General features: G+C 38.3%; 1 protein-coding gene across 4 annotated transcripts; it reads right to left on the bottom strand.

Annotated features, from left to right (window-relative positions):
• Positions 1 to 7,151: 7,151 nt before the first annotated feature.
• Positions 7,152 to 13,875, bottom strand: LOC112292250 (uncharacterized). Of its 4 annotated transcripts, none has more exons than XM_090256350.1 (8): positions 13,752 to 13,875; positions 12,921 to 13,430; positions 11,017 to 12,737; positions 10,309 to 10,439; positions 9,574 to 9,813; positions 9,195 to 9,255; positions 7,840 to 8,912; positions 7,152 to 7,541 (listed from the first exon to the last, which is right to left on the bottom strand). In XM_090256350.1, exons 3-7 carry the CDS (start codon positions 12,700 to 12,702, stop codon positions 7,848 to 7,850), a joined length of 3,183 nt encoding a protein of 1,060 aa, XP_090112476.1. In that variant the 5' UTR covers positions 12,703 to 12,737; positions 12,921 to 13,430; positions 13,752 to 13,875; the 3' UTR covers positions 7,152 to 7,541; positions 7,840 to 7,847. The 4 variants fall into 4 exon arrangements, with proteins under 4 accessions (XP_090112476.1, XP_024396314.1, XP_090112477.1 ...); XM_024540546.3 differs by having other exon boundaries at positions 12,921 to 13,409; positions 13,752 to 13,843; XM_090256351.1 differs by lacking the exon at positions 13,752 to 13,875 and having other exon boundaries at positions 11,017 to 12,731; positions 12,921 to 13,399.
• Positions 13,876 to 14,278: the final 403 nt, after the last annotated feature.

The raw sequence follows: 14,278 nt of genomic DNA, 5'->3' as shown, positions 1-14,278 counted from the left end.
ATGTTGTTAGCTTGAAGATCAAGCTAACTATGTGGCCTACACGTAGAAAAACTTGCCTTGTAAGTCAAGGCATGTGTCCTACAAAGTCAACACATATTGGAGGTCCTATAGAACGTCACCAAGTAGCCCCTAGTTAGATAGTATATATAGAGACAAGAGTGAAGCTTTCTTCACTCTTGTCAACTCCTTTCTTGCTTCCAGTCTAGTTTCAAGGGTCTCTAATTTTCTTGTCTTTTGGCAATAGCCATTCCAGTTTCTTTTTCAATATACATACTTGTTTATTTATATTTTGTTACCTTTCTTTGAGTGAAGGCTCACTTGTCTGAATTATTTTTTCATCAAGTTCTTATCCTTGACAGATTGACAAGAGTACACCTACAATATCAGAGCATTGTCTAATCTTGATTAAGAGTGGATTATCCCTTTCTCTTGATAAGATATAAATATATTAGAAGTTATGGATTATCTTCTTCTAAACTGATATTGTCCTTAGTATTTTCTTTGTTCTCAAGTCCTCTCTTCTATTTGTCTTGAGCGATATTAGACATCTTCTTTTTTCTAAATATTATCATGGTAGAACTTGTTGAAATGAAGAGTGCAATGGTACAAATGCAAGAGCAATTGAGGGAATTAATGCTTGCGATGCATCAACTCAATTTACCACGACAAGGAGCAACAAGATTGGCAAGAAGTGAAGATATAGAAATGGTTGGAGCTGCTTCAACATGTGTACCAAACTATGTCCTTTTTCCTATGGTGGAATGCCCTTCAAATGTTAAAGAACCAAGAATTACCCTATCTAAGAAGTCTGATGGCACCAGATCCAAGTTTTGAGGATTTATCAATCAAGTATAAGTTGTGATTGAACTTCAACCCCAAAGCTATCCAACTCCAGGATTGCAAGTTAGATTCATTAGTACACTTCTTTTAGATTTAGCACTATCATGGTTTTCATCTTTTCTTGAATGACGAGATCTAATATTGGATAATCTAGAGGATTTTCTAGCGAAGTTTCGATCCATGTATGGAGAACATGATGCAATTTGTATTGCAACCAATAAGATCCATATTTTATGATAAGGCAATCGATGAGTAACGTTGTACGCTTCATAATTTTAATAACTTGCAATTGATATCAAGTGGAATGATGTTGTACTTATTAGCTAATTTTTCTACGGATTACAATATGAGGTAAAAAAATTAATGCTCAACTGACCTGATCTTCAAACATTGAGTCAAGTAATTGACTTTGTTGTGAAGTGTGACAATTGTCTTTTTAAATTTCGATCTGAGAACTGTACAAGTAGACCTCAACGTTACTATAATTCAATAGAAACACCAACACCTCTTCAACACATACATTCGGAAGTAGAAGATATATAAATTAATGTAGTATGTTTTAAACCTCTTACTGAGCAAGAAAAGACTCGTCGTCATCAAGAAGGATTATGTTTATATTGTGGAGAACCAAAGCACACTGCTCAATATTGTCCAAAGAAATGACACAATTACAAAATGAGGAGTATGGCTGTGAAAGAAGACAATATGTTGGAAAACGAGTTTGTTCAACTACAATAGGAACCGTGTGACTGGAACCTTGCACAACATCTAGTAAAGGTCCTATTCTCTCCTTAGAGCCCTCTCCTTGTTTTACATTAAATGTTATTTTAGGACCTAAATATTATAAAGCCTTTGCCTTGTTAGATTCAGGAGCCTCAGCGTGTTTCTTAGATGAAGAATTTACTAAAAGACATAGCATATCTTTAGTAAAGAAAACTAAATCTGTTCATGTAGAAGTCATAAGTGGTCGTCCATTGTCTTTTGGAGATATTATTCATGAAACCATTCCTATAGAAGTAATAATCAATGGTCATAATAGCTTTGTAGTATTTAATATCATTAGATCTCCCTCTAATCCAATCATTTTAGGTTTATCGTGGTTAGAAAAATACAACCCTCAAATAGATTGGATTTCCCAAACTCTTACTTTCTCTAAAAGTATAACTAACAGTGTAGTTCATCAAGTAGAGAGTCATAAGTCCAGTTCAATTAAACCCGTATTTATAGGTGCAAAAGCTTTCTTGTATGCTGCTATGAAAGAATCACCATATATTATTTATGCCACACTTGTTTCTACTGGTGGAAAGACTTCAAGTGGCATTCCAAGCCAATATCAAGAATTTCAAGATGTATTCGAAAAAAAGAATGCGGATATACTCCCGAAACATCATCCCTATGATTGTTCAATTGACCTTCAAGAAGGAACACAACTACCATTTGGACCAATCTACAGTTTATCACAAAATGAGTTGACTGAACTTAAGGAGTATATTGAAGAAAATCTAGCCAAGAATTTCATATGCCATTCTAAATCTCCGACAGGAGCTCCAATTCTATTTGTGAAGAAAAAAGATGGATCATTGCGGATGTGTGTTGATTATCGAGGACTCAACAAGATTACCATCAAGAACAGGTATCCACTACCTTTAATATCTGGACTTTTTGATCAGCTAAATCAAGCTAAGATCTATACAAAAATAGATCTTCGAAGAGCATACAAACTAGTACGCATTAAAGAAGGAGATGAATGGAAGACTGCGTTTTGAACTAGGTATGGACATTTTGAATACAATGTCATGCCTTTTGGACTTACAAATGCACCAGCAGCTTTTCAACATCTAATGAATGATGTTTTTTGAGAGTTTTTGGACGATTTTGTAGTCTGTTATCTAGACGACATCTTGATTTATTCTAAGAATCTAGAAGAACATGAACTTCATGTTCATCGTGTATTACAAAAATTAAGAGATGGAGGACTCTATGCCAAGATAGAAAAGTGTGTATTCCACACTACTCAAGTCGATTTCTTAGGTTACATCATTTCAAATGATAGACTTATGATGGATCCAAAGAAAGTTCAAACTATTATAGATTGGGAGATTCCAAAATCGGTAAGAGATGTCCAATGCTTTTTGGGATTTGTCAACTACTAATAGATCTTCATTAAGGACTCCTCTCGAGTTGTAGCTCTACTTACACATTTGACTTGTAAAGACAAACTCCAATGGAATCAAGAAGCGAAAGTTGCTTTTGAATCTTTGAAGACAACGTTTGTTTCTGCACCAATCTTGTGTTGTGTTGATTTTTCCAAAGCATTCTTTATGGAAATAGATGCATCAGGCTTTGCTCTGGGTGCGGTTTTATCACAAATGGGAATAGATGACAAACTTCATCTAATAGCCTTTCATTCAAGAAAATTCTCAGCAACAAAAATCAATTATGAGATCCATGACAAAGAACTTCTTGTAATTATGGATTCTTTTCAAGAATAGCGTCATTATCTAGAAGGCGCTTCCAATCTAGTCACCGTGTATACGGATCACATGAACCTCGAGTATTTTATATCAGCACGCATATTAAATCGTTGTCAAGCTCGTTGGAGCATGTCTTTATCAAGATTTGAGTTCATCATCACTTATCGGCCAGGAAAATAACAAGGTTTGTCTGATGCCTTATCTAGACATTCTTATCTTGCACCAAAAGAAAGAGATGCAGCTTTTGAGCAACAAAGAATGATTCTCTTGAAGCTGGAGCAATTTTATCTTCAAGCAATAAAATCAACATTGATTGTTGATTTAACTTTTCTTAAGTAAGTCCAGTTAAGTATGTCTTCAAACCCTCTTATTCATGATATCAAAAATAATTCTTCTAAATCTCATGATCCCTCTAAATTTGAATTCAAGAACAACCTACTTTATTTCGAAGGACGCCTATATGTTCCAGAAGGAGAAGCACATTTACGTATTCTTCAAGTTCGTCACAACTTCCCAGCACCAAGACATTTTAGATATAATAAGACTTTAGAGCTGATATCTAGGGATTTTTGGTGGCCTCAAATGTGGAAGGCAGTCAAAGATTTTGTACAATCATGTGATGTTTGCTCAAGATCAAAAACTCCTGATCATCGACTTTTTGGACTTCTTCAGCCATTACCGATTCCAGAACAACCATGGTCTTTTGTTTCTATGGACTTCATCACGGATCTTCTAATCTCAGGTTCTCATGACTCTATATTCGTGATAGTAGATCGTTTTACCAAGATGGCATATTTTATACCATGTAAAAAATCTATTACAGGTGAAGAAACAGCTAAGCTCTTTCTTGATAATATCTATCACTATCATGGATTACCCAAGGATATTATATCAGATAGGGGAACTCAATTTGTATCAAGATTTTGGCGGACTCTTTTCAAGATTCTAAAAGTGGATATAAAACTATCTTCGACATTCCATCTTCAAATTGATGGACAAACGGAGCGTGTTAATCAAGTTTTGGAGCAATATTTAAGATGTACCATGAACTACCAACAAGATGATTGGACAACTCTTTTGCCATTGGCAGAATTTGCTTACAATAACACGGTATATTTTTCTACAAAACAAACATCTTTCTTTGCTAATTATGCTTATCATCCATGACTCGATACTTTTGACTTTTCAAAAGTTGATAATCCTGCTGCAAAAGATTTGGCGATTCATTTATCAGAGCTACATGCAACGATAAAGGCGTAGTTAAAAGAGGCTCAAGAACAACAAAAGGTTAATGTGGATGTCTATCGAAAGGAATAACAACCATTCGTCTTGGGTAATAAAGTATGGCTACTTTGTCGCAATATCAAGACCACTCGTCCTTGTGATAAGTTAGACTATCGAAGACTTGGACCATTTTCTATTTCTGCACAAATCAATCCAGTTGCATATCATTTACATCTATCGGAGTCAATGAAAATTCATCCAGTATTCCACGTATCTCTTCTTGAACCATACAAGACAGTGGACATACCAAGAAGACGACAAGCTCCACCTCCTCCTATAGAAGTAGACAATAATGAATAGTTTGAAGTAGAAGAAGTCTTAGATTCAAGGCGGCGCCAAAATAAATTGGAATATCTTGTCCATTGGCATGGATATGATATTAGTGAATGCACATGAGAGCCAATAAAGAATCTTGCAAATGTAGCAAAGACGATGGAGGCTTTTCATCGACGACATCCATCAAAATCAAGATGAAAACCTTCTTTATAAAAAAAACAACATCTAGGCAAGATAACATTCTACTTTCAATCCTTGTTTGTAGCTTCTTTGTAGTTGTGATGCTCAAGAGATGGAGAACCAACAACCAGCGGATTCGATTCAAGAGCCTTCATTTGTTGACTTGCTAGACGAGATATTATGATTTTCACAACCTTTAAGACGATGCAATCGAGATGAAGATCTTCAAGAACGACATGTTCTTTCTCAAATAGATGGCGAGATACAACGTGTTTGATATCATGATTTAGAAAGGGACTCCTGATGTTTGGTGATTTTACTAGAGGTAGGAACAACTCCTGATGGTATTCCAAATGTTCTATTCGAATGAAGTTATGAAGGCCTCAACAATAATTAAATAACTGGGTGGTCTTTTCGCCTTGGTATGGGATACTACCGATGGTTGAGAGGCCTTATTAATCATCTTTGAAGAGAACAAAGATCAAAGTATGTGGCAAATATAATTTGTCGTATCATAGATTTCCTCAACAAATGATGACCGCTCCTCATGGAACTCGTCCCTACAAGGAGGGGGGAGGGAAGGGTAATGTCACGGACATACTCATGTAAGTTAGTAATTACATATACAAATAGGTGGAAGTAAGTAAAAGTAGATAAAAGTAAGTTAATTCTATAGTATTTAATATGAAAGCTTCCTAGAAGCTTTATAGATGCTATTTTGACTTCATAGGTGTCTTTAATTGATTTTTTGGATTAGAAACGTGGTCAATAAGTTGGCCATGTGCCACACATGTTGTTAGCTTGAAGATCAAGCTAATTATGTGGCCCACACGTAGAAAAACTTGCCTTATAAGTCAAGGCATGTGTCCTACAAAGTCAATACATATTGGAGATCCTATAGAACGTCGCCATGTAGACCCTAGTTAGATAGTATATATAGAGACAAGAGTGAAGCTTTCTTCACTCTTGTCAACTCCTTTCTTGCTTCCAGTCTAGTTTCAAGGGTCTCTAATTTTCTTGTCTTTTGGCAATAGCTATTTCAGTTTCTCTTTCAATATACATACTTATTTATTTATTTTTTATTATCTTTCTTTGAATGAAGGCTCACTTGTCTGAATTATTTTTTCATCGAGTTCTTGTCCTTGACAATATGATTAAAGTAAAATTTAAAATGTTTTTTTTTTTTTTAATATTAAAAAGCTACAATAGAATCATTTTACATTTTTGAATATTTAACCTATTTTTCTTTAGGTCTTTAAGAAGCATCATTCTTTTGGTAGTTAATATATATATATATATATATATATATCAACAAGAAAAAATCCATTCTTAATCTTGATTGTATTTTCTTACATTCAAATCTTAATTTAAGATTTTATTTCATTTTATATTTTTGCTTAACAACAATTAATTTCTTTACACTTTATAAATATCCTTCTACTTATCTCCTATCTTTGTTTTTTTTTTCTTTTTCTTTTTCTTTTTTATTTGTCCTTATAGTATTTGTCCTAAAAATATACATTATAAAAATCAATCTAAACTCATTTATTTAATACTACACGGTTAATACCTTGAAACCTTGACTACAATACATATATCACAATATTAAAAGAATATCTTCATAAGATTCTATATTTATTGCTATTAATAATCTTTAAAAATAAATTATAATTATAATTCTTTATATTCAAACATATATTTTATATTAGTAAAACAGTGATTTATTTGAACAATACAAAAGCTTAAAATTCTTAAATATAAGAGACCATAGCAATATTTTTTTTCTAACTTTTTTTTTTTAAAGAATTTATGCATAAATGTTATTTCATTAATTTAATTTTTTTTCTTTCATTGACCACAAAACCAATTAATTGGGTCTTAAAAATTGTTAGGTACAGAGAATTTTCAGATTATCCGAAAATGACTTGATATATAACTCAATTGGATGAATTTTAGATGATGAAAGTTGGAATTTATAAATTCAAAATGAGAAACATTTTAGTAGTGAAATTGTACCATGCATTGTCAAAGTTGGCTTCATTACAAAAGCCTCTCTGTGCATTATATAAAGTTTGATGTAAACTCATTGTCAAACACTTAAAGGAGAACAAATTTCATTACATGTAATATAAACTAGAACTTTGAGACCTTCAGATATGCAAGCAGCTCGTGACAGATTATAATTGCAGCTTTTCTAGTGGATCAGGGCAACAAAATCCACATGAATGAGCTAAGACCAAGTACACATCCCCTGAAAATCACACATGTACATAAATTTCCTGCCATAGATTATGTGAGAACAGAGCATATATTTGAAAGCATCTGGCATACGACAATCAGAAAATTCAGATGCATAACATGATGATTGTGCTATATGATAAATGCAAGACTTGTGCTTAGCCTAATGAAACAATTGGCTTTCACCTCTTTCAATCTTGAAATAGAGATCTCTATATGCTGGAGGTTGGCACTTCGATATCCCTGAATCTGTCACAGCCAAGAAACACAAAATCTGAAGAGTCAAAACTACAGGGAATACAAGAAAAAGACCACAGGAAGGTTTATGAATTGGGATAGTTTGGAACCTTCGAGCAGTTCGTCATTTGTGGAACGGTAATTACTAGCCAATTCCCATTTATGGATTTTTCATAACGCCCTCGTGAATTTTTCAAACAACTTGACTTATCAACTCTATGTTACATCAGAGTTTACACTAACAGAAGGTCATCGAGCTATGAGAATTTTCACATAAATGCCAAGTAGTCACTATGCGAGGATTAATTACCTGGTCCATCAACTGGTAACAAACTCATGATGAGGTGAAAGTTGTTGGGTGGAATTATTAGTGTTTTCATGTACTGTTATTTGATTATAGTGCCCATTGCTCATAGTTGCGGAGGATTGACCATTGCTGCTGATACCTTCAATCCTTCCTTCAAAATGGTCCACCCTGTTAAGCTGGTTCATTTGATCGTTCATATCCATATTGTACGGATTCTTTGTGAGAGTGGGAGATACCATCGAAGATCCAAGCTGGTTTGCATCACAGTGACGTAATCCTAGGGTGAGCGATACACCAGTACTTGTAGTCAGGCCAGCTGAAATTGTTCTTGACGCATAGTCCTCATTCCCATATCTGTGTCCGATGTTGCTGTTATATGATCCGAAAGTCCCGCTAGCAACGTTTGCTTCAAGCTGATCGACTGTCGTAGCTCCCCTCTGAGAGATCGTGTATCCATTTTCGTCTTGGTTGATCTGATTCATAGATTGGCTATGAGCACCAAAATCGGTATCGCCTTTACCTTGCAAGTCTAATTCATCTTCAGGAGAGAAATTTTGGGGCTGTGCGCAGTTCTCACCAGTATCAACGTTCATTCCAGGGTGAATAAGCGCCGTTGATGAATTAGAGTTGAAGGCATCAGATACAGAGTTTAATTTAGGCTTCTTGACTTCTCGACCTTCCGGATTATAACTCCCGGCAACACCGACATCTAGGTGATGACCTCTGGGAAGTGGCTGTGAATGAAATTCGGTGTTGGTGTCAGATGACATTGCTCCAGCTTCTGAAACGCTGGCTCCAGCATCATGTTCTCTGTCATCGTTTCTCTTCACGCCGTTCGGTAATCTGGACGATTGGGCACCTGCACTGATCTCATGGAGCAAACCCGAGTGCCCTCTGCCTCCCTCATACTGCTCATATGTGTTGTTCTCAATCTCCACTTGGTCTCTTGCCATTCTTTCAGACTGCGCCAAGGCTGTAGAATGATCTTCGGAGTACTCTTTCTGTTCCTCCACGTACATTTCCTCTACCATTGGCTTCCATAATCGAACTCGTGCGTTGATGAACCAGTTAGAGACCTGATTTCACAGAAGTCACGTAACTCTGTCAAGCCATCTGCAAGTAATTCTATCCCCTCTGACAAAAGTGGATGTTTAACAAAAGCGTTCTGGATACTGGGTAGGGAAGGGGACTTCAGGTTAAAGATTCGAGGAAATCGAATGGTGTATATAGAACACATTCAAACTGTACAATTAAACAAAATGAGTATTCGTAGGTTGCGGAAACATCAAATTACAGCTCTCAAATTCCTGCTACTGATATATGAGCACCACACGAAAAGTCTTGGAGTAATATTATACCTGACTCCTTGTCAGTCCAGTCTGCTTCGCAAGGGACAATTTGTCCACGTCTTTCGGATATCTGATCATTATTTGTCACATCATGCATCAGCAAGTGGAGAATTTTGTTGTAACAGAATTAAAGTTTCCTGTTCCTATAATTGCTAACAAAAAACTCTAAAACATTTACTCATAGAACTAATCTTCCTAACCAAATTTCTCATTAATGACCCGATCATGCCACTTCCGCATTTCAGCCAAAACTAGGAAACCTAAATAAATTGATCTGCAAAGCCTTTCGATCATCTTAGGATGCAAACTCAATTCATTACCATTTAAGACTTATTATGCGTCTTGCCCTTCACTAACAACCTCAGAAGTACAAGGCAAGTTTTCTTACGGATGAAGGAAGTGCTCAAATAACCAGGCCCTCAACACGGATACAGCCCGTTCTGGAAGACCTCGTTGCGGTCTCCATGCATGCTGTTGGAGCATTCCAAGTTGCTGGAGTGCTCGCTGTTGACGTATCTGCTGATCCACGTAACGTAGTCTGGATGTTTCTCCTTGACCTGTTCTGTCGTCTTCTCCGAGAGTTCTTTTGACTATTCTGAGCTGACTTCCAATAGCATCCTTCAGGCATCTGAAGAATGTCAAGGACCACATAAATTAAACTTCAAAAAACATTTGATGGAAATTTTTAATCATCAAGGACACAGTGGACCACTCGAAATAATTCACTGGAATACATATGCACAGGTCATTAAGTCATGTTGGAGAATTCCAGGAGTCGGCTATAGAATGAATTAGTGGAGACTACTTTACTTTCGAATCTAGCTAACCTACTTCTGAAGTTACTGGTAAGAGTCAATTACCTTTATCAGGCAAGACGATGCGTGAAATGTATTTACCAAATAGGTATTCTGAAACAGTAATTCTATGATGTCTTTACATGCTTGCTATGCATATCATGGACAGAGTGACAGTTAAGAAACAGAGTTAAACTAACTTCAGTATGCAATGGATGAATTTTTATTTGTGAAGTGCGTCACTTCAGGTCATGAATCATTTCTGTACTTCGTAGATTATGAGCCTTTCTTCAGGATGCTACTTAAAGTATCAAGAACAGTATGCCAACCTGAAGTGACGGGACATTGCTTGTAGGGCTAGTATTGTGTAAGGAGTCGCTGTGTTCGGTCCTGCTTGGGAATTGAATCCAGTGATGACGAGCTGGAGGTGGTCACAATATCGGCGATATCTGGCTTCAACCTGTGCATGAGAACATTTCATTTAAGAAAATAGCACGACAGTTTAGAATCCAAATCTAAAGGATAATGAGTTTGTGCGGGTGGTAAGTACGTTATCAGTCCTAGCGGTAATAAGTTAGGCATCAAAAGCAAGGTCTAGAAGAATATTTTAAATGTTGGGGACTGGATACTTCCGAGTTTGTATTATGAACTCCTTATCTCACTGTCACATGAACCACAATTGTCTACGCGGCATTGGACCAATATTATGAGCCAGAGCCGACCTTTTCAGGAGAATTACTTGACTATTCTAAAAGCGATTTTTTCGGATTTTTATGCTTGACATGTCCAATTCAGATGACATCTAGGTTCATGAAATCAGGAAATAATGAAATCTTACTAGTGAGAACGACACCAGATCCAGTTTGCTGCAACATTTGCTAAGTACTCGTGGCAGTCAGTGACGTAAATTATACCCCACAAATTCTTAAAATCCAACAGTCCAGGTAACGGAAAAGAATTCGTAAGGATCTAGATCATACTAGCGTAACAGTTTTCCAGCCGTTAAGAAGAGTAACCACACAATAAATTAAAATTACCTCATCAAGCATGAGAGAAAGCTTCTGCTTTTTCAGCTCTAGATCATCCCGACTTTCACACCTAGCCGCTTCGGCAAGACCTTGAATCATCTCTGATTCAAGAGGAACCTGAGAGACCGTTACGAGAGACGATGTGGTAACAAATGAGGCTGGATCTCTAGCGGAATCAACTTCGCCGGCGAGCATTCCGGAGCGCTCCTCTCGTCCATTGTAAGTTAAGTTGGCATCAACACTTGTTGAGCTTCCCCCAGCCATGCTCCAATGCTGTTGATCAGATGATCTAACAGACTTTGGAGGTCTTTTTAGTGGTGTTACCCTACAGACTTCGTTGAGGATGGCTTGAGCAGATCGTAGAAATTTGGACGCTGATATGTGATTACTCGATCCGGCCGTACCTGATGGGCCACTGTAGCTGCTTGATGCGAGATGCTTCCTGCCTCCACTGTCCATGTGTTCTTGTAAAAATCTTGCCCCCATGCCCATGACATCATCTCTTGATGAGGTTCGGAAACGACTAAGGTCAGCACTAGCCCCTGTTAGATATCTGGACGCCAGTTCCTTGGTCTTTGCTATTGCGGCTGCTTGAGCTGCAACTGCATTCATTTGTTCTGAATCGGGTAGTTGTCCTCCCCCCGAATGAAAGTGAGATTGATGTGAAGATAAAGACAGAGACAAGCCTTGTCCAGTGACAGATACTCCGTGTGAACGATCCATTTGCAAACCAATTTCAGATTGGAGATGATCTGTTTGGTGCATGCGTGATAGATCTGCTTGGCATGCACGTGTTATACCATATTGGGGCAAATCAGTGTCAAACTGCGATTGGTGGTTTTGGTTCAACTCTTCATTCATAGGTAGGAATGAGTGCTCATTCCCTCCGTTTCGCCAGTTGTAGTGATGGTTTCCGCTTCGACTGGCTGAGTGATCGTGAAGAGATAGTCCTGGGATTGCTCCTGAAGCTTCAAGAGCTCGTTGGCTAACTGCGCCATGTGCAAGTGCAGTTTGGGATATGAAAGGAACGCCAAATTGTTGTTGACTTTGGTCGCTGGACGATTGTGGGGCAGTAGTTCCTCCTTCCTGTGGAGGATATAGTAATGTGGTAACTAGTCCAGCTTGACGGCCATCAGAATGAAACCCCGCGTTTGAGAATCCTGCCGCTGCATTCACGTAATACAGCTGTGCCATTGATTCTTCCTGGTTGTTAGATGGGGTATAGTACACACTCCCATGATCACTATGGCCGCCGTCGTTAAAGGATCCACCATGCAAACCACCGATGAGTAGCTGCGCAGTTGCTGTGCTGGTGGGAGCCGCCATGATCCCACTTCCACTAATGAGAATGTTCTGCATGTTGGAGTTACTGTACAATCCTCCTCCATTTATATTCTCCCAGTTATTAGACTTTGAAACAGGTGTCGAGCGACTCGGAAAGCTTCCGGATGTTGGGGAAGGCTCATGATTCGTATAAAGGGTGTCAATCAAGGGGCCCGAAGAGTTTTGAGCTGCTCCTTCAGATGTCTTAGGGGCCTGCGATTGGCTTGGTTCTTTGAGGGGGACTTCGAGGACCCCCACCCCTGTCAAAAAGTTATAAGAGTCGGATGCCATCAGTGAACTGTTGTAGGAGTCGGCCTGTAAGTTGTGGTTGGTATCGGCCGCGTACGCTCGCAAAGGCTCTGAAGAATCCATGTGAATGTTTCCACGATATAGTGAAACTTCTGTACCTACAGCAGAATTCGAAATGACCACGTAGCATGTTTAATGTAGTTCCAAGTCTGACCAAATCAAATCATGCTTTCTAGATAACAGATTTTTCGTGTGGGAAATTAGAAGCCAATAATACCTTATTAGATTCTAAAGAAAGGCAAAAAGAAAAGGAATATCCGCATTAGTTGTGAAAGCCCCACCGAAAGCTGAGCTTGTAGAGACACGAGATCGCTGAGAAGCCCAGCTTCAGGCTTAGTAGATGGGGTCAAACTCAAAACGAAGTTCCACTGAGTTCATCAGGATCTATGCGTTTCAGTTTGTGCTTCTGAGTTCATGAAACACAAGCCCTTCAATCATTGATTGCTTTGCATCTACATGCAATTTGTCCCTTCTTAAGAGAGGTTCTCAAATGTTGCAACCTCCGCAACGATACCTTCACAGCACTGTGTTTCAACCAGATGGGGGCTTGAGTACACAATAAATCATGTAGGGCTTTTGAAATCTCAAGATCTGAACTCAAGGTACTGACTGCGTCAGTACAGGGGAGGGGAATGACAAACTACTACACAGAAGTTTGTTTGAAGGTCGTCAACAGTACTGAAAACAGCTGATTCTTTGGCGCTGTGATGCGATCTTTTTATTTTCAACTTATAACTTCACGGCCCACGACTTCCATATTCGCCAAAACTCTGCATTACCAAAGGGTCGTCCTGTCATCGCAACATCTTCGTCAAGTGGCACCTTGTGGATTATTGAACATTATTGCAGACTGTTTCAAGTAGAACGAAAACACGCAGAAGATGTGATAATATGCAATTGCAGTGCGTCCGTCTCCGATTACATCTCAGTCAGTCATGAGTTACTGACATAAACTTAAGCCTCTAGCGAGCTACTTTCATATCAAAGCTCCTTAACCAAAACTCGACTAGTGGTCACAAGAGACACGAGGACGCATGATATCGCTACAAGAAAATCAGCATCAACACCAGCACCTGAAAATGCTGAGGGGCAACCTAACCACACGCAATTACCTGCTGAATCTACTCCAACGTATCCAACGCAAGTTTCCGTCAAAACCAGAAGGAGAAGGGGGGGAAAAAAAAAAAAAAAAAAAAAAAAACCCTTACTAAACTACAGCCGTATCCACGCGCTCCCAACCCATCATAACTTTTTTCTCACGTACACATCCAATCCCCTTAAACAACTTCACTCAACGCGCACACACACACACACACACACAAACACATGCACACTACCTCTCTTCTACCTTCTCTTCGACCTCACACCACCGACTTAACCCTGATCTCTTCCTCTACCACCTTCCACCTTCCTCCAATCCTCCACCACAACTCCAACACTACAGCACTGAGTGCTGCCCCCGCCGAGTCAACATGGTTGATAGAAACTTTTTTTCCAGTTTATATCCTTCGCACTCGCAATTAATCACTTCACCATATCTAGCTACAACACCTATTTCGCACACAACAGTGTATGCGATGTGATATAACTCTGATGGAAGCTTTTCTTTTCGCCCTTTCCTGTCCTCCGCTTGCAAGTG

This window comes from Physcomitrium patens, chromosome 15, assembly GCF_059467195.1.
Source record: "Physcomitrium patens ecotype Gransden chromosome 15, ASM5946719v1, whole genome shotgun sequence".
NCBI classification, from domain to species: domain Eukaryota; kingdom Viridiplantae; phylum Streptophyta; class Bryopsida; order Funariales; family Funariaceae; genus Physcomitrium; species Physcomitrium patens.
This window is presented reverse-complemented; position numbering and strand designations above follow the sequence as displayed.

Excerpts from the sequence above, each read along its gene's own strand:
- LOC112292250 (XM_090256350.1), bottom strand. The coding sequence starts at position 12,702 with ATGGATTCTTCAGAGCCTTTGCGAGCGTACGCGGCCGATACCAACCAC. Across the intron at positions 10,440-11,016 it reads TTTCTCTCATGCTTGATGAG|GTTGAAGCCAGATATCGCCG; the intron begins GTAATTTTAATT and ends TCTCATGCACAG. Across the intron at positions 9,814-10,308 it reads GCAATGTCCCGTCACTTCAG|ATGCCTGAAGGATGCTATTG; the intron begins GTTGGCATACTG and ends GACATTCTTCAG.